Source organism: Colias croceus, chromosome 21, assembly GCF_905220415.1.
Source record: "Colias croceus chromosome 21, ilColCroc2.1".
Lineage (NCBI taxonomy): Eukaryota > Metazoa > Arthropoda > Insecta > Lepidoptera > Pieridae > Colias > Colias croceus.
The window spans coordinates 4,814,559-4,835,390 of record NC_059557.1 but is presented as its reverse complement, the minus strand read 5'-3'; the positions used below and the strand labels follow the sequence as shown (position 1 = coordinate 4,835,390).

Here is a 20,832-nt window from a genome sequence, read left to right as displayed (position 1 = left end):
ACAGTACTTAGTTGGTAGTGGTGCTTTAAATTTTACAAAATTATTGATTAACACTTCATAAAATAAAAGTTAAAAAGCTTTAGTTACTTTTTCTTGAATATTAGTTAGCGTATTTGCCTTTTTTGAGGCAAGTAAAATAAATTATCCGATTGTAGTACATTATTACTGAATTACATTACTTTCACGCTTTTTAAATTACTTCAGATAAAACAAACTGCAAGCGCCCTCTCAGCTTATTCTTCATTTTTCTTGAAATTCTTCTGCAATTTCTTAGATTATTTTCTGATAAAACATTCCCTGAATAATGGGCCTTTCATAACAAACCACTAATAACCTAGATTACTGATGTCTACACATCTTAAAATGTTGTCATACTTTCAAATGCTTATAACTCCAGTTTATGTTTTGTGCAGATAATCACTTTTACCAGTAAGGGGACGATATTATATTTTACATCACCTGAGATGTCTATCTTTCATCTCTTTCTCGCATTGTTCGCGTGACGTGCGAGTGCGAGCGAGACAGAGGATGCGCATTTCATTAATTTAGTAGAAGAACAGCAGTCGCTCTTGAGCCGTGCCCGAGAGCAGACGCCAGCCGCGCTTTATGTTCAGGTATTGGATTATCGCGCGCACGCAGATGAGGATCCCTGAAACAAATTAACGTTGCAATTTTATATACATACTTACTTAATGTTTTACTTATTATTTTTATAGTTTTTATTTTTTTTATTTTCATCAAGTTGTGGCCAAGGCGATACTTACTAATTACTTGCATAGTATAGTTTTTATACTTACACGTTTTTACTAAATAAATGTCTCCTATAACACAGGTCATTTCCAAGCATCATAGTATTTGATATTTAAAATACTATGATGCTAGGACATTGTTCAAATATCTCAATTAATTGTCTCTGAGTTGTATGTAGGTAAGTAATTCCATAATTGCAAGTACATAATATGTTTTATGTAGTCAAATAAAAAATATTTGTTTATTTATTTATACATAACAAGCGGTCCGCCTCGGCTTCGTCTGTGGTACATATTCACGTTTTCTCTACATAAGAACCATCCTCGTACTTCAAGGAATATAATAAAAAAAGAATTAAAGAAATCGGTTCAGCTGTTCTAAAGTTATGCGCTTACCAACACATTTTAGGATTCATTTTTATATTAAAGATATGCTGTCGTATAACAAAACACGTAATAGCTAAAAACTGCTGTTAAATGTATAAAAAACCGTGGTCTAAATAAAAGCCTTATTACAAAACTAGCTGTTGCCCGCAGCTTCGCCTACGTGGAGAAAATGATACAAACTTTCATCCCCTATTTTATCCCCTTGGAGGTAAAATTGATCAAAATCCTTTCTTAGGGGATGCCTACGTTATGACATCTACCTGCAATCTGCATGCCAAATTTTAACCCGATACGTCGAGTAGTTTGGGCTGTGCGTTGATAGATCACTATATCAGTCACCTTTGAGTTTTATATATAATATATAGATATGTTTAAGCTTTAAAACATAGATAAGGACCAGTTTAAACCTCTGTCTCTTCAGCCCTTTTCCGTCTACTGTTGGACATAGGCCTCTCCTAAGGCACGCCATAGAACAACCTCTGTATGAAAATTAAACCATGACTTTATAGTCTGAGTTTAAACCAGGTCTATTTAAAATTTTGTAATAAGTCGGTTAATATTCTAAGTTCAAGTTATACATAACTAAAATTATTATTATGGAAATGGCAAATCTTTGGTCTATTCATTTATACACAAAGGTAAGCCGATAAAAACTGTAGAGTTGCGTGTACACATTGAACGTCGCATTTATAATCCGTTATCAATATGTAACTTTTCTAATTTAAGACCATTTTCAATTAAAAAACATTATCATGTCAGTCATTACTACGTAACCGGCATGACACACATGATAATATTTTATTATTCATTTCTATGAGGTCTTGTTATTTAATGTTTTGATTGTTAATAATCGACATTGTTTTTTTTGGTTGTTTATTTATAGATGTTTTTCTTTTATTTATACGTTTCTGTTAGATCTTGTATTTTTAATACATTTTATTTTGTGTATACTATTAAAAATCCATTTGTAACTGTACTACGCCTCGTAAGCTTACTAACTGCGCCGCGTGGTTGCACTCACGAAATATCTGCGGGTAAATTAAGTGTTACTATACCATATGTAATAATCTACATATTCAATTACACTAACATTCGCGTCAAAAAACCGTTAACTGATTTGAGAATTGATTTGATTAACGTTTGAAAAAGCATATGTAGGTACTAGAAAGTATTCAAGCAGTAGCAGCAGCTTTGTGTCTTGAATAAATGAATGAATGAATAAATAAATAACACTCACCAAAAGCCATAATAAGCCACCACAGCCACGAGTTCTCGTGCGAGGCCAGTTCAGTGGAGTGCTTCACTATGAGCGTCCACTTGGCTAGGGACAGGCCGAAGCCAGCAAGCGCCCCGTAGCGGCTAGCCACCGTGTGGCAGAAGCACATCAGTAGCAGGAAACCGATCCAGTTGAATAGGAATGCCACTGGAAAGTGGATTTTTTGATTATTCTAGAGGAATGCGAATGCTTTAATAAGATAAATTCGTGAGATTGTTGTATTGTTCCCTATTTGTAGATGAACAATATTTTGCAGTTTGCTTCTGTGAAATTAGCTCTATTCAAACGACTTCAGTATTTATATTTTCGAAAAAAAAAATATACCTACGGAGAAAAATCATTTTCATCAGTTAATTTGATAATAAATCGATACAAATTGCTATTTAGTAACTTGGTTAGTTTCTTAGGTGATTTGTAGGAGCGACACGTAAAATAAGAGAAAAATTAATCATACACAATTGTTTAAATTTTTCTTAAACATCATAAAATACTGTTGTTTGAAATCATAGATAATGGTTAATGCTTTCCATGTATCCCTACGTTTATAATAATACTGCTCTTTTATAATATTTACATAGTATTAAGTTGATTCACATTTAATTGGAGTAGACTGAGTGCAGACTATTATATTTTTCTGCATTGTCACAGTGGATGATAATATACAATGTGTGATTCACACCCTATTTCCTCATTCCTGCTATCTGATAAGCTATGTAGAAGATAATAGATTATCTTGGACATCCTTTGTCTTTAGAGTAAGTAATTCGACTTGTTCGAGTATTTGTGTTTATAAAAACATTGTATTTATCAGTCAGATTTGAGATTGCTACAGATTTGAGCAACTGAAATAAATCGTATCACTATTTTTAAAGTTGCTTTAAAATGATTTGTATAGGATAAGTAGGGACGATTTTGGGTATTTATGATTTATCCTTCTAGAAATTTGATCAATTCCATACTCAAATCAGTTGCCAATTCAATCTTTGCAATTTTAATCGAAACGTGTGTTGTGTAGCATTTAGTTTGACAAAAGCTCTATAAATAACAATATTGAATTGAGCGCATTCTAATCAACATGCAAGGCTCTATCGATCGGGCGTACCAGGGATATACGCAAGGGCAAAGGTCAAACGTCATTTAGTGTAGTGTTATTTAGATTCATTGTTACTTCGTTCTGTTGATCGAAGGCGGGGCTGCGGCCTTGTATGGAAATGGAATGTGATCTAGATACTGCTGGTTACAATAAAATGTTGTTGGCAACTAAATCCGGGGTCACATTGGTTGATGACCCCTATTCGAGATTTCGCACTACGTTAAAAACATTCCTGTTTTTTAATTTTTTGTCGTCTAGGTTTTCCCTTTGAGATAAAGTTTTGATTTCAAATAATAACGTGAGCTGTGATGTCACGTGCCCAATTATACCATTTCCTTGTGCCTGTGATTTTTTTCCTCAACACGTAAGGCTTCAGTTGCCCAATCATTAAAAATAAACATTTTATCCTTGTAACTTATAAACGAAAAGATTCATGTAGATATTAAATATGAACATTTTTTGTAGGTTTGTCATACGGTACTATAAATTCAGAGGGAAAAAAGTTCTAGTTAGGAACGGAAAGAGGTCTGCATTATAATTAACTGGAGGCGGCGCTAAGAATAAATCTGGATCAATACATTTCAGTTATATATTTAATTTGCCCGGTTTCACAGCTGAATATGTTCTGTTTAGCCATGTTTTCATACAACAATTATTTTCTACTAGCTTTCCACCCGCGGCTTCGCCCGCGCAGTGAAAGAAAAACCCGCATAGTTCCTGTTCCCGTGGGATTTCCGGGATAAAACCTATCCTATGTCCCGGGGTAAAAAGTAGCCTATGTCCTTTCTCGGGTATCAAAATATCTCTATTACAAATTTCATGCAAATTGGTTCAGTAGTTAAGGCGTGATTGAGTAACAGACAGACAGACAGAGTTACTTTCGCATTTATAATATTAAGTATGGATATATACATACATATTAAGTATGGATATATACATATAAATATAATCATATCTTTTTAGTAAAAGGTAACACCGTTCAGACATCTCTAGGATAATCCTGTTTTAAAACATTCCCTCTTGTTGCTATTTTTAAATACTATCTCAAAACATAAGGTATCGAAATTCACCCATACCTACATTGCGTGGCCTATGTAAGAACGTTCTATAGCTACACATATAATGAAAATAAAACGTAATTTTTTTTCTAATATTTTTGGTATCATTTTCGTGAGTATTTTTGCCGCATTTTTGAAAATGTAGAGTATTTTCAAGAAATATAACTACGTTAATATATTATAGCAAAAAACTATTCTCAATCATTATAATATCTTCAATTTTGAGTGATTTAAACGATTTTTTTAAAGAATAAAAAATATCAATCACAAAGCAGAATTCGAACCCGCGTCTTTTTGCCATACCGGGGCTACGTCTAGCCACCCGTGAATCCACCTCAGCAATCAACTTTCCACTCTTAAAATTTTAATTGACCTTTATTTTCTACCCTTTAAAAAATAGACGTGAAGTAGTCTACAATACATACCAAAGAAAGACGTCAAGAACATGATATCAGTGCCGAGCAGGTTGTTCTCAGGGTCCAACTGTTCAGCGCTGCCCTCCCGCGGCTCCACCGTGACGAACGCCGCGATCGTCGGGTGAGACGTCGGCGGTAGCTGTACACAAACATACATATTAAAAAACATATGAAAAAGTTTGCTAAGTTGGTTGAACTGAGATAAATATAAAAATGAAACATATAAATATCTTTATTTAAAAAAATGATGTTTATAAAATATCAGGTTTATGTTATTTAAGATTAGATGGTGATGATGTTTACAACATCGGTTCAGTTTTTCAGTTCGTCTATAATTATCAAACTTATACTACTATATTACTTCCTCCTCCCAATAATGGTTTGCATCATATCTTTTCAAATAATATTTAAATTTAAGTTCCAAAAGACAGACATTATAACTTTATAATATGAAAATATGCCTCACTCAATATAAATAACTTATCCTAATATACTTCCCTAAAAATGTGAACAAAATTATATTTTAATTATTATGTTATTGTAATAATTTCCCTAAAACTTTTAAAAATTTATGCTGTAATGATAAATAACTTACTTGAGGTCCCTCCCCTTCCATTTGCTTCTCACGCTGGACCTCTTCATAAGTCGGCAGCTTAGAATTAGCCGCCACATCGTAGGGAGGGGGCGCCGAGAAGTCTGGCTGAGGTGGGGGGATATCCAGGTTATCTAGAAAGATATGTGCTTTCTAAAAAATCTATCTATTATAATATGTAGCTAGTAAGTACTGACTATTTTCTACTAACTTCAAAAAAAGAGTTCACACACTTTTACGATAAATGTACTTAAAAAATGAAGTAAATGTTAATTAATTGTTTTGAAGTTAGTTGTACATATTATATCAAGTACCAATGTTGTTTAGAAGTCTAATTTTAGGCCATAATAAGATGAGCACATGATTATTTGCCTTATCTTTCATATTCCTACTTATATCTCTCATTTTACAACCAATTCACATGAGATATATTTTATACCGAATCTACCAACATATAAATAAATGCACGCAAAATGACACATTTTTTAAATTAAAAGAAATTTAAAATATTTTTACACTTATTTGTATGTCTGGTATATTTTTTCAAGAAACCAATAGAACTGGATTTGTTTACATTTAAAATTTAACCATTACAAACAATAAGTATGTATATGAGAAGCATTGATTGAGATTTATTTATTATTTTTAATAACATATACACTGCATTTGCGACAACAAATGTGTTAATCTATACTAATATTATAAAGCTGAAGAGTTTGTTTGTTTGAATGTGCTAATCTCGGCAACTACTGATCCGATTTGAAAAATTCTTTTGGTGTTAGCCCATTTATCGAGGAAGGTTATAGGCTATATATCATCACGCTATGACCAGCAGGAGTGGAGCCACGGTGGTGAAACCGCGCGGAGCAGCTAGTGTTAACATAATTTGTAAATATACTAATTTGAAATATGAATATTCCATATTATTCAAATACTAAAGTATGTTATCATGAATTCACTTTATTCAGATTTTCCTTACATAACTGGAACATGTGATTCATAAATATTTTATACCTAATCAAATACATGTTACAATAGAAAATGTATAGGTATTTTATTGCTTTCAAAACAACAATGGTTACATAAATTCAATATAACATTGATGTGTGTTTCATAAAATAAACATGACCTTATAGAAATAGGAAGTATGACAGTGAACATTGTACCTCGTATTTATATAGAAAATAATTTAGAAGGAAGTACAGCATGTATGAAATTTACAACCATTCAAGTCTCCAAATGTGGCATGACCAATAGCATTAGAGCGTTAAATGAATAATTCACAAACTATGATAAGTATTAGCAAGTACATACTGATATCGATGTAAGTTGGAGGCATATTTGATTCCAATGATGTAGGCAACATCACCCGAAGGTGCGTCGGGGGACACATATTCTCCATACGAGGTTGACTCTGTAACAATAGTTTCACACTTTCACACATGAAATAACTCACTAAACGCAAACATACTTAACAAACAAACGTTTACGTAAAACTCACAATGCCACATACCATTTTCACGAAGTTCAAAATAATACAACACTTTTATTCAATAATATGATCGAAGATAAGCTGAGCAACCACAGCGCATTATACGAATTTCTAATTTTTCACGGAGCAATGAGCACTATTATCTATTACAAGTTCAACAAATCCAAATACGACTAATTTGCAAAAATTATTGATTTATTCCACAGAACCAATTATCAGACGCGATAAGCCTTGACATTTACTGATTTGAATTTTGACATTATTGACATTTCCATTTCTGAACTGAAAAAATTTTAAGAAAATTTTGTAATATCTAAGAATACCACTAATTAACAAAAACTTATGCATTTGTCTATAAATTATGTGATAAATTACCTTAAAATTTTATTCAACTTATTAGCTATTCATTAAAGGTGCCTATACACAGGGCATTTCAATAGTAAGGGAACATCGAGCACTCTCCATTTTAAAATATTAAAAAAAAATCCGAAGTTTACGTATTTCGCTAACATTTTACTGCACAAAAGTGAATGCAAGGTACAATGAAATGGTATGACCGTATGAAGTAAATACTACTTCATACGGTACTACTACTACTACTTCATACTATTTCGGTTAGAAAGTAAATACACATTTGCCGAGCACATCGCATCGTACATTCGTATAATAGGAACGTTGGCTGTACGACCACTTCAAGCAGTTAAGACCGGCGGTTTGAAGGCGCGGTCGCGGCGCGCGGTGAACTATGGACAGTCATTCTCTGCCGTACTGCGTACACGGACTGCTCGAGCCGTCACGACCGCTTCAAGCCGTCAACTTCGAGGTTTGTAGCGACAGCTCGAGCAGTCAACGACCGACCGCTCGAGCAGTTCATGTACGTCGCTCAGCTGTTAAATGCTCGAGCCGCATGTGTATGACCGCTCTTACACGAGCATTACACATGCATGCTCGAGAAAATGTTCCAGTGCAACAAAAAAGGGTTTTTCATGCTGTCACCTGTGGCTGTCACTTGTCAGAGTCAGTTGTCAGTTGTCACGACACGGTCACTTGTCAAATAATCAAATTGGATTTTGGATTGGGAGCACGACCGCAAGAAAGTGCATCGATAATCATAATTCATAATTATAAACAATTTAAAAGATTTTTCTTCTCAAGGAATGATAGCAGAATTACAATATAAAGGCTAACACGATGAAATCCGCTTTGATGGTGGCTGAAAAGCCATCGTTAGCACAAAGTCTTGCTAACATACTTAGCAATGGCAAATGCACGACTAATAAAGGTTTTATTTAATAAAATACAATAATATGTAATGTTTATTTTCTTTTGTACCAGTGCAGGTATTATATTTCTAATTACATATTTCAGGTTCTAACTCGGCTTGTTCCGTTCATGAATGGACGGGAACATTCAAAAATGAGCCGGTGAAATATAAGATGACGTCTGTTTGCGGGCATGTTATGAGCTTGGACTTTACTGGAAAATACAACAATTGGGACAAAGTGGATCCTATAGAGTTGTTCAGTTGTCCAACTGAGAAGAAGGAGGCAATGCCGCGTTTACGCATACCGGCGTTTCTGGCTCAGGAAGCAAGGGGATGTGATTATTTGATTCTATGGCTGGATTGTGATAAAGAAGGAGAAAATATTTGTTTTGAGGTATGTATTTTTTTATTTAATTATTATTATGTACAGTAATGTACACTAAACAGTTTACATTATACACTGTAAACTATTGTTGAACTTAAACATTTTGTCTGGTTGCTCTCAACATTGGAGATGATTAGATTTAGTTAGAGATGGCTCTGGCTGCTAGCTATATATATGCCTGATTAAACAAGTTGACTGTGACACATAATATTCAACAAAAATAGTTTTGTGTCACATTACTTTTATCTGTAATGTTATTTGCAGGTAATGACATGTGTTGGACCGTACATGAAAGCCGATGTGTACTCCCCATTAGTGACCTTCAGGGCCCGCTTCTCTGCTATCACAGAGAAGGATATTAAAGCTGCAATGCTGAATTTAGTAAGGCCAAATGAGAATGAATCTCGCAGTGTGGACGCTAGGCAGGAACTGGATTTGAGAATTGGATGCGCTTTTACTAGATATCAGACAAAGTATTTTCAAGGTTAGATATGTTTTGCATTTGGTTTGGTTATTGAAGCAATAGGACTTTAATAATAATGTGAACCATGGCTTAGCGAATGTATAGAAAATCTTATTATTACAAATCTATAGTAATATTATGAAGCTGAAGAGTTTTTTTTGTATGAACATGCTAATCTCAGGAACTACTGGTCCGATTTGAAAAATTCTATCGGTGTTAGATAGCCCGTTCATTGAGAAAGGCTGTAAATCTTTTCCAATATATATAGTCATATATCATCGTGGTAAGACCAACAAGAGTGGAGCTATGCGGGTGAAACCCGGAGCGCTAGTGTTGCAATAAGAATGAAAAATTCTAATAATATATCATGTCTCCGTATTTATTTGTATATTTATTTATATGTTGTGGCTAAACTTTTATAGGTACCAATATTAAATACTTTTATACCAATTTTAAATACTTTTTCACTTGTTGGTATGCAATATTTTAACAAGCAACATGAAATCTATTAATAAAGCAAGTTACAAGTACATGAAATGTTATAATATACTCTGACATGTAAACTTGCATGACAAAGTTTCTATTGCATGAGCAATAAATACAAATCACAAGTAGTTTCACTTATAGTGCAAAACATGTATACGATTTTAATTTTTTATGATGCTTAACATTCATCATTTTAATTTTAACACCATCTTCATTAAAAAATTATACAAATCTTTTTTTGGCAAATTTTTTTTCATTTTTCATAGGACGATATGGAGACCTCGATTCGTCACTCATATCATACGGGCCGTGTCAAACACCAACTCTAGGATTCTGTGTCCAACGTCACGACGACATCCAAACCTTCAAGCCGGAGACTTACTGGGTGTTAAGAGTCACCGCGTCGACAAGTGAAGGCAGAGAATTGCCGCTTGAGTGGAAGAGGGTCCGCGTGTTCGAGAAAGACATTGCCAATATGTTCCTTGCTGGTATCAAGGAAATAAAGGAGGCTGTGTATGTATTTAATTATTTCTCATATTTAGGTTATTTTTTTGTGCTTTTTGCTCAATCATATCAAACTATTTAAACAGCCTGAGGTTTATTTAAAACTTTAATGAGTGTTTATTATGTGTTAGTTGATAAATAATATAGTTTTATTTTACATATAAGAAAATTCACAAGTAACAGCTGAATAGCTTCAGCAACTTACTTCAAAGAAATCTTTTCTAAAAAGTTATATTTGAAATCAGTGTTAAATGGATAAAAACTGATTCAATTTCATAAAGTTAGTTAAATGGTAGTGGGTTGTGCGTTTAGTTTTTAATTTAGGACAAGACAAGGGCATAATTTAAAAAATATATTCCCTAAGCACTGAGAGTATATTAAACAATCATTATAAAATACTAGTTATCCGCCCGCGGCTTCACCTGCGTTTTTAGGGAAAAGCCCGCACAGTTCCCATTTCCGTGGAATTTCCGGAATAAAACCTATCCTATGTGTTAATCCAAGTAACACTCTATATATGTGTGTTAAGTTTCATTGTAATCGGTTAAGTAATATTTGCGTGAAAGAGTAAACATACACACACACATCCATCCTCAGAAACTTTCGCATTTATAATATTATTATAGTAGGATAGGATAGGATAGTAGGATCTAAACTAATTTTCTTAACTATTTTACAGTGTTATCAACATTCAAGCTAAAGAAAAGGTGAAAGCTCGTCCAGTTGCGTTAAACACAGTGGAGCTGATGAGAGTGGCTAGTGCCGGATTGGGTATTGGACCCCATAGTGCTATGCAGGTATGAGTAACTAGTTGTGGCATGCGGGTTTACTTCTATCTGTATGTGTATACTGTATACAAAGTAGTCAAAGTGCTTATCCAGACCATACATATTTTGGAGCAAATTTTTGTCTCATCACTTAAATATAGCAAAAATTATCATGATGTCCACTGGTTAATTTTATAATTTACCTAGTACCTAGTAATAATTCTTTATTAATATTACATTATTATCCATACTAATATTATAAATGCGAAAGTAACTCTGTCTGTCTGTTACTCAATCACGCCTTAACTACTGAACCAATTTGCATGAAATTTGGTATAGATATATTTTGATACCCGAGAAAGGACATAGGATAGGTTTTATCCCGGAAATCCCACGGGAACGGGAACTATGCGGGTTTTTCTTTCACTGCGCGGGCGATGCCGCGGGTGGAAAGCAATAAAAAATGAATGCTGATATTCTGAAATCTTTCAGATTGCAGAACGTCTTTACACGCAAGGTTACATTTCGTATCCTCGTACCGAAACAACCAGTTATCCTGAAAATTATGATTTAATGTAAGTACAGAAGGCAATTTTTGGATTTGCCAAAAAACAGATATTTTTGTGATTTTTACATTTAAAGTAGTCTAGTTTGTTTAGCTTTAGTTACTATGTGTAAATATTCAATCTGTGTTATAAATGTTAGTTATCTACTAAAAGTTCTATTTTAGAATTTACCAATTAATTTTTATTTTGATACATGTCATAATAATTATTTCAGGGGAACCCTTCGTCAGCAACAGAACTCAAATAAATGGGGCACGGAAGTTAAAGCCTTAATAGCAAATGGTATTAATAAGCCAAAGAAAGGCAAGGATGTAGGCGACCATCCTCCTATTACACCTATGAAGCCAGCAAGTAAGTATTTATGTATAGTGCTTTCTATTTCTTATGTAATCTACCCTAATTTGTGACTGATTCTCTCATTAAAAAAAAAAGAAATGAACTATATTTCTTGACAATTATATTTTATTTTTATCTGTTTCGCTTATTTTGTGTAACTGTTTTTATTCCTTCAGTCCTACCTAACACTACACAAATATAAATTTATTTTCTCTATTGTTTCTGTGGAGGAAGGAATTCCTCTATCCAAACAACATACGAAAACATCGCTTACGCAAACCACAGCCTGGTGTCGCTACATTTTCTTTGTTTCTTGATGATTTATTATAACATAGGTATATTGTTGTTTCTATGATGAATTAAGTTATTAACAGCTTATTTATGAACATTACAGCTGAATCAGAACTAGACGGTGACATGTGGCGTATATACGACTATGTGACGAGACATTTTATAGCAACACTGAGTCGAGATTGCAAATATCTATCTACTGTTATCACTTTCCAAGTGGGCACGGAGACGTTTCACTATACTGGCAACACTCTTGTCGATCCTGGTTATACGGAGATTATGCATTGGCAGGTAAGATTTTTGGTATCACATATTGCAACACTGGGTTGTGAACTTGTTTTAAAGTGTTAGATTTAGTTGTGTTAAGTAAAAAAAAAAAAATTATATTGGTTTATATCTAGTATACAAAACTGGTTGTAACACAGGTAGATTTCATTATCTATCAATAAAATTATGTGTGTATTCAAAAGAAATACCTTCTTTATTGAATTTTAGATTTTTTATTTTATGGCATTCAAATGCTTTATATAAATATAAATTTATAAAGAATAGATCAAATTCAATCACGAGGCGGGACTCGAACCCGCATCCTTTCGCGCCAAACCGGGGCGGATGCCTGACCAATTCAGCCACTCGTGACCCGCCAGAGCGATCGAATTTATTCTATTCTTTCAATTTTTTATGTCTAAGGGACGCACCGCGCGCCATCTATTGAGATGATTAACAATCATCTCAACCAATATTAAACACTTAGACACAATTTTATGAATTTGTATAACTTGTAATATAAATAACATCTCATTATTTTTCAGGCTTTCGGTAAAGACGAATTCGTACCAATTCTGAATGTAGGCGAAGAACTGCGTGCTCATGATCACAGACTGGTCGAGTGTCAAACATCACCACCTGATTATCTGACGGAAGCTGAGGTATATGTTTATTTTATTTTACAGTTTAAGTAGATTTAATTTAGTATATCTATACTTATATTATGAAGCTGAAGAGTTTGTTTCTTTGTTTGTTTGTTTGAACGCGCTCAGGAACTACTCGTCCGATTTGAAAAATTCTTTCGGTGTTAGATATAGCCCAATTATCGAGGAAGGCTATCCATACTAATATTATAAATGCGAAAGTAACTCTGTCTGTCTGTCTGTTACTCAATCACGTATAACTACTGAACCAATTTCCATGAAGAGAAGAAGATAATTTGATACTCGAGAAAGGACATAGGCTACTTTTTATCCCGGGAAAATGACGCAATCCCGAAAATCGGAACGGGAACTATGCGGGTTTTTCTTTGACTGCGCGGGCGAAGCCGCGGGCGGAAACCTAGTAGGCTATATATCATCACGCTTAGACCAACAGGAGCGGAGCAATGCGGGTGAAACCGCGGAGCGCAGCTAGTAATCTATATACAACAAAACAAAAGCCACTAACCTAACATACTTAATAATAAATTTCAGTTGATCACACTAATGGAGAAGCATGGTATAGGCACAGACGCGTCTATACCAGTACATATAAACAACATCTGCCAGCGGAACTATGTGAATGTTGGCAGCGGCAGGCGGTTGGTGCCAACCAGCTTGGGCGTGGTTCTTGTACATGGGTATCAGAAGGTGTGTTGTATGAATTATTGTTTGCTCTGTTACATTCTTAGTCGAAAATTTCGTAGTTTTTATTTTAATTGAGTCTGTTGCGTAATCTATTTTACATTTGTTGTGTAATAGAAATAAAACAAAACGTAAAAGATCATATAAAAATCAAATTCAAATTCAACTAAAAAATCATTTTCTTTTTACTGGTTAATTTCAAAATAAATTATGTAAGTATTTATGTCGTTCATGTCATTAATAATCATGTTACTATAACATGTATAGATTATAATCCATACTAATATTATAAATGCGAAAGTAACTCTGTCTGTCTGTCTGTTACTCAATCACGCCTTATAACCACTGAACCAATTTGCATGAAATTTGGTATAGAGATATTTTGATACCCGAGAAAGGACATAGGATAGGTTTTATCCCGGAAATCCTACGGGAACGGGTTTTTCTTTGAAAACGCCGGGCGAAGCCGCGGCCGGTAAGCTAGTTACTTATAAATGTTTGGTTTGAGAAATAAGGTTTATAATAAAAGTACTGTATTAAATAAAATATCTGTTTATTTGAAAAATTCTTCAGCTCTTTTATTGACAGAGTAATTAATATTAAAATTTCATACAAAAAGTTTGAAATATTTTTCAGATTGACCCTGAGCTAGTATTGCCAACGATGCGTTCAGCTGTTGAAGAACAATTGAACCTTATCGCCATTGGTCGAGCAGATTTCCACGCTGTATTATCGCACACGACAGAAATATTCCGTAGAAAGTTCCAGTACTTTGTGAGGAGTATGGAGGCGATGGATCAGCTGTTCGAAGTGAGCTTCTCGTCGCTTAAAACTAGCGGAAAAGCGTTGTCCAGGTGTGGCAAGTGTCGACGGTATATGAGATACATTCAGGTAATTGGAATGCTTGTTTTTATATTTGTTGTTATATTTATTTAGGGTATAGAGATTAACTTTTACATAATTATAAGTAGAAAAATAAGAAATGACATTTTATACATTGTGTGTAGATTTATACAACTTGTCAAAAGATTAGTTTATATCTTGATAACAATATGCTTGGACGCTCAAGTAAGTGGGAGCGGGTCAGTTATAATATTTTTTTTCGAATACAAGCACACTAGCCTAGAGGTAATTGGAAAACGAAGACGATAGAAAAAAAAAATGTATTAAATAAGTAGTGTCGCGGTGCCAGACATGGCAAGAGCGCGCGTGATCCTAGAAATCTAAAAACTTAAACTTAAACTTCTCAACGTTATAGCTTTGGACATAATGCATGTATTAAAGTGACATAAAACTATTGTGAGAAATTGCATTTTTTAAAGGTAATTTAGGAATACCGTTATTAGGGAACACATTGAACGAAAAAAATCGGAATTAGGACGCAAACTGCCTATTTGATTTTTCTTAATTTTATAAGAAATGGCGTAGACCGCGAACCCTTGTTGCGGGATGCGGGGCGATCCCATCTCCCCATCCTGACACGCTAGTACTAGATAATCCACTACTACAACCCTTTTTTTTATAGTGGGGATATCTTCCAAAGATACCCACGGCCCCCGGGGAAGGAGCCGTGGGATATGTCGGATTCTTACCGACTAAAACCCCACTGTGTTCCGTCGAGCCGCTTTAATGAGGGGGCCGCGGGTATTTGTTAGAATTCTTCCGCAACACTACTACAACCCTGTAAATTTATGTATTATTTTGCGTGTACAATATTCGAATATTCATTCGTTCATTAATTCGTACATTCCGATTGGTATGTGTGTCCAGGCGAAGCCCGCGCGGCTGCACTGCTCGCACTGCGACGACACGTACACGCTGCCGCAGCAGGGCGCGGTGCGCATCTACCGCGAGCTCAAGTGCCCGCTCGACGACTTCGAGCTGCTCTCCTGGTCCACCGGCTCCAAGGGCAAGAGCTTCCCGCTCTGCCCCTACTGCTACAACCACCCGCCGTTCAGGTAATGCCCCTACAGGTGCCGTCTGCCCCTTTTGCTATAATCGGTACAGGCACATTTTATGTAAAAAGCGTGTTGCCCTGTAAATAATAATATGTGCCTGAAGATAGTCTTTCCCTTCTACTATATAACTAATGGTTGCTCAGGTAAATATGTCCTTACTAGCTAGGTCTGGGTGCCCGTACAGCTGCAAATAATTATTTTTTTTTGCTTTCCATAACCTATTAAAGCGTGATGGAATGTGTAAAAAAGTATTTCATTAGTAAATACATTATTTTCCTCCAGGGATATGAAAAAAGGCTTTGGTTGTAACTCGTGCACGCACCCGACGTGCCCGTACGGTGTGAACTCTACGGGCGTGTCCGGTTGTTTGGACTGTGACGGTGTGTTGGTTCTCGACCCGTCCGCTCCTAAATGGAAATTGGCCTGTAATAGGTATGTATGCGTTTATTAAGTGTGTTTTTTTATGTGTTTGTGTCCTCAATTAGTTGAGAAAATATCGTAATGTATATGTTTTTGTGGCGTGTATTTAAAACGTTTCTTTAGCTTGTCATGCTTAATTACCTTTTATAGTATTTAATTAATATTCGTGGATTGTCTTTATTTTAAAAATTATGTGCGGAAAGGTAATGCCCTTTCAGAAAATTTCGGCTTGACTTCGACTTCTGGGACACCCTGTATATTGATCCGGCTTGAAGGACCAATATTTAATTATTCAAAAATTACTATACAAAGTTTTAAAGCACGCTCAAGCTCACGCTACATTTATGTCCAGATGCGACATGATGAAAAAAGTTCTGTCGAATGTCATAGAATTATACAATCCGGTTCGAAGGACCAATATTTTATGCGCAAAAAAACTAGATACATTTAATTTCAAAATTAAATTTCAACCGTCTACCACCATTGATCTATAGACGCGCGATTTCAATTTTATTTCTACTATTCGGCTCGAAGAATTAATAGTTATTATGCAAAAAAAAAAATCGCCAATACAACAATTATTCGAAAGCTGATTTTTACATGTGATGGGATAATAAATGTTAATATGTTGAATCGCCTATTATTCATATCATCCGGCTCGATGGACCAATATTTTAATAGCAAAAAATAAGGTACACTTAATTCCACAAGCACATTTTAACCGTCTATTACAACGCGACGTGATAATTATCGTAGTTGAATCCTATTTTATAATAATATTAAAAAGGTGAAGAGTTTGTTTCTTTGAACACGCTAATCTCGGGAGCTACCGGTCCGATTTGAAAAATTTTTACGGTGTTAAATAGCCCATTTATCGAGGAAGGCTATAGGCTATATAATATCATCTCGCTAAAACCAATAGGAGCGGAGCACTGCTAGTCTTTAATATCCGGCTCGAAGGACCAATATTTAAACGTTTAAAAAGCACGCTTAACCGTATAATTTGATGGTTTTTCAGATGCGACGTGATAATAAACGTGTTCGAGGACGCATCCCGCGTGACGGTCAGCGAGCAGGCGTGCGGTGACTGCGGCGCGCAGCTCGTGAGCGTGGAGTATCGGGCCGAGCGCACGCGCCTGCCCGCCGCGCTCACCGACATGACCGCGTGCCTGTACTGCGAGCCGGCGTTCACCGCGCTGGTACTGTGCCCTCACTAGCTCGTCACGTGGAGTATCGGGCCGAGCGCACGCGCCTGCCCGCCGCGCTCACCGACATGACCGCGTGCCTGTACTGCGAGCCGGCGTTCACCGCGCTGGTACTGTGCCCTCACTAGCTCGTCACGTGGAGTATCGGGCCGAGCGCACGCGCCTGCCCGCCGCGCTCACCGACATGACCGCGTGCCTGTACTGCGAGCCGGCGTTCACCGCGCTGGTACTGTGCCCTCACTAGCTCGTCACGTGGAGTATCGGGCCGAGCGCACGCGCCTGCCCGCCGCGCTCACCGACATGACCGCGTGCCTGTACTGCGAGCCGGCGTTCACCGCGCTGGTACTGTGCCCTCACTAGCTCGTCACGTGGAGTATCGGGCCGAGCGCACGCGCCTGCCCGCCGCGCTCACCGACATGACCGCGTGCCTGTACTGCGAGCCGGCGTTCACCGCGCTGGTACTGTGCCCTCACTAGCTCGTCACGTGGAGTATCGGGCCGAGCGCACGCGCCTGCCCGCCGCGCTCACCGACATGACCGCGTGCCTGTACTGCGAGCCGGCGTTCACCGCGCTGGTACTGTGCCCTCACTAGCTCGTCACGTGGAGTATCGGGCCGAGCGCACGCGCCTGCCCGCCGCGCTCACCGACATGACCGCGTGCCTGTACTGCGAGCCGGCGTTCACCGCGCTGGTACTGTGCCCTCACTAGCTCGTCACGTGGAGTATCGGGCCGAGCGCACGCGCCTGTTTACCGTTATAAAAATAGCAATACCTTGCAAATAACATAACCTTGACAGATTTAAATCCATAAAAATTATCTTTATGCCTTTGATAATAACCCCCTTTTACCGCAGACGGAGGTGACTGTATAACTCTACGAAAATAAACATATCACAAACACATTTAACTGTACAAAAATGAACTCTATGTCCATAAAAATAAGACTTTCCTCTATGCACTTGTAATCTAAGAATCACCGCAAATAAAAATGAACTCTATCACCATAGTAATAAGGCCCATTTCCCCTTGCAGGTGGAGAAGCACCGTGCGGTGACGTCACGCGGTGGGGGGGCGCGCGGGCGGGGAGGGAGGGCGCGAAACAACAAACACCGCAACAAGCAGCCCAAGGACAAGATGGCGCAACTCGCTGCGTACTTCGTGTGAACATTATTTATTTAAAAAATCGTATGAGAAAATGGTTCTATAATCGACTATGTTTTTGTTTCGTCAAATCTTTCGCCTGTATGTAACGTTGTTTGTTTTTCAAATGTTTTATAAATTAATTACTGTCGTATATCTACCTACGTTTATTTAGATATCTACAGCTGTAGTCATAAAAGCGAGCTATTAAGTACATGAATCAAATTAATAATTTCTATTTATTCTATTTTATTTACATACATAACGGAATCGGTATATGTAATTATTGGCGATCCGCCCGAGGTTTTTGCATCAAAATACGCCGCGTAATTTTAAAAGATTATTTATTAGATTATAAAGGCATTTATAGGGACAATCAACTTTTTTATACTATGTGGAGCGTTAAAAAAAATTATTTATTAGATTATAGAGGCATTTGTAGGGACAATCAACTTTTTTTATTAAGGACGAACGAAAAGTTATGTTAAGAACGTTTTGACGCTTGCTAAATGGTTTTAAATTTATTGATGTTCTATAAATAAACAGACTCAATAATAATAACCTAAACGTCAAAATAGTAAAAAAAATCTTTAAGAGTGGCTGGATCGCTTCTTATTATATTTATTACTAACTAACATCATCCCATTTGGTTTTACTTTGATTGTAGAACTATGTATGTCGTGTTTATGTGCATTTTTGTCAGTAATATTTAAGCTAAGTAATGCATTTTGTTGTAAAATTTATACTAAAAGAAAATAAACTTTTAACATTTAAGAATATCTTTGTTTTATTTTATACTAGCCATCCGCCCCGGCTTCGCCCGTGGTACATTTTTACGTTTTCTCTCCACAAGAACCATCCTCGTACTTCAAGAAATGTAATAAAAAAAGAATTAACGAAATCGGTTCAGTTGTTCTCGAGTTATGCGCTTACCAACACATTTTGCGATTCATTTTTATATTATAGATTTTCCTGTACTTTTTATAAGTCAAATTAAAACAGTATTTTTTTGCAAGAAATTGTGATAGATTAGGATTTGAAATAATTTTCAATTATGGCAACATTTTTATAAATATATTTCGTGTAATGCTTATAATCAGAGTGTTATCAATAGCATCGAAATAAAGATTAACAAAAACGTTTGCAGTTATAAAAAAATGGTAGTATAACTGTCTTGACCGCAGTGGCTGTACCGCAGTATAGGGATGTGCGCGGCGAGGCGGGGAGAGTACCGATCGTTTCGTTTCTTTCTAACTCATAACTCGTGCTCTTTCTTACCCGCTCCCCGCCTCACCGCACATACCTAGGGCGCGGTACAGCGGTTGCGGTCAAACTGTAGTTTGTATTACACTAAAAATTCAACACATTACTGCGTACTAATGTCATAAGTTTCTCCAGCGTGAAGTTATAGGTTTCTGTAAATCTCATTAAGTTGGACTAATATGGCTAGCAAACACCAGTATGGTACTTTATTTCTAGAAACACTTAGTAAGGTAATAAGGTACCTACCTATGTATCTATACTAATATTATAAAGCTGAAGGAGGAGGAGTTTGTTTGTTTGTTTTGACACGCTAATCTCAGAAACAATTGGTCCGATTAATGCCCGGTTCCTATATTCAACGGATCGTCATAGTATCAAAGCTACTATCCGTTTTTCTAGAACTAACTACGAGTCGTTAATACCGTTCCACAATTTTATTTCTTGACGTGCTATCGACGGACATCCGTTGGTCATAAAAATACCGAGCCCTCTTCACTCACAGATGTGCGTTTCGTTATAAGCCAAATTGAAATGAAAATAACACAAAATTCAGGACAAAATAAGTTAAATATACAGCCGAATTATAAACTTTAAGAATAAAGTTTCTTATTAATAAAGAACTAATACTAAAGAACTATATATTTGTAGACATCTGCGTGATAATTTTCCTTCTAAACAACCTAATGCGTTACACAGAAAGCAAAAACGGAACGTTTTTCTCGCGCATGCGTGCATTGCTTGTCAGTTGTCAAATTATTGTCATTCATTGTTGATTGATGATTCATTGTCAAGTTTTATAATTATAGAATAACAATACAACGACCACTGTTTATATATTTATTAAAAATGGATATTACGCCGGTAAGTACGCCTTTATATTTCTTCTTTAAAATCGTCTGCCGCTTACTTTTTGCTTCGGACACTTTTAAAGTCAAACATATATTTCTGTTACAGAAATCGAAGAAGGCTATGAGTAAAGACGAGATTGCTCAATTATTATAACCAGTAAGGAGACTAATGCTTCTACGAATAAATTAAAGGATGAATGTTGGACTTCGTTGACCAACACATTTAATGCAAAAATTGGTCAAATACCTACCAGGAAAACT

General features: G+C 36.2%; 3 protein-coding genes across 4 annotated transcripts; 2 read left to right on the top strand and 1 right to left on the bottom strand.

The window, feature by feature from the left end:
• Window positions 1-445: 445 nt before the first annotated feature.
• Window positions 446-7,291, bottom strand: LOC123701219 (NEDD4 family-interacting protein 2). The gene is made up of 6 exons (XM_045648619.1): window positions 7,085-7,291; window positions 6,886-6,985; window positions 5,575-5,705; window positions 4,989-5,118; window positions 2,374-2,559; window positions 446-649 (listed from the first exon to the last, which is right to left on the bottom strand). Exons 1-6 carry the CDS (start codon window positions 7,085-7,087, stop codon window positions 546-548), a joined length of 654 nt encoding a protein of 217 aa, XP_045504575.1. The 5' UTR covers window positions 7,088-7,291; the 3' UTR covers window positions 446-545.
• Window positions 7,292-8,122: 831 nt separating this feature from the next.
• On the top strand, window positions 8,123-18,854 carry LOC123701365 (DNA topoisomerase 3-beta-1). Of its 2 annotated transcripts, XR_006752734.1 has the most exons (15): window positions 8,123-8,345; window positions 8,432-8,721; window positions 8,977-9,196; window positions 9,928-10,174; window positions 10,845-10,962; window positions 11,425-11,507; window positions 11,713-11,849; window positions 12,229-12,416; window positions 12,938-13,054; window positions 13,589-13,744; window positions 14,375-14,629; window positions 15,509-15,696; window positions 15,979-16,128; window positions 17,135-18,011; window positions 18,353-18,854. XR_006752734.1 is itself a non-coding variant. In XM_045648801.1 (14 exons), the coding sequence occupies exons 1-14, from the start codon at window positions 8,255-8,257 to the stop codon at window positions 17,331-17,333; spliced, it is 2,439 nt and encodes an 812-aa protein (XP_045504757.1). In that variant the 5' UTR covers window positions 8,123-8,254; the 3' UTR covers window positions 17,334-18,387. The 2 variants fall into 2 exon arrangements, 1 of the variants encoding a protein (XP_045504757.1); XM_045648801.1 differs by having other exon boundaries at window positions 17,135-18,387.
• LOC123701560 (DNA topoisomerase 3-beta-1-like) lies at window positions 17,390-18,484 on the top strand. Its single transcript, XM_045649070.1, has 3 exons — window positions 17,390-17,436; window positions 17,798-18,011; window positions 18,353-18,484. The coding sequence occupies exons 1-3, from the start codon at window positions 17,390-17,392 to the stop codon at window positions 18,482-18,484; spliced, it is 393 nt and encodes a 130-aa protein (XP_045505026.1).
• Window positions 18,855-20,832: the final 1,978 nt, after the last annotated feature.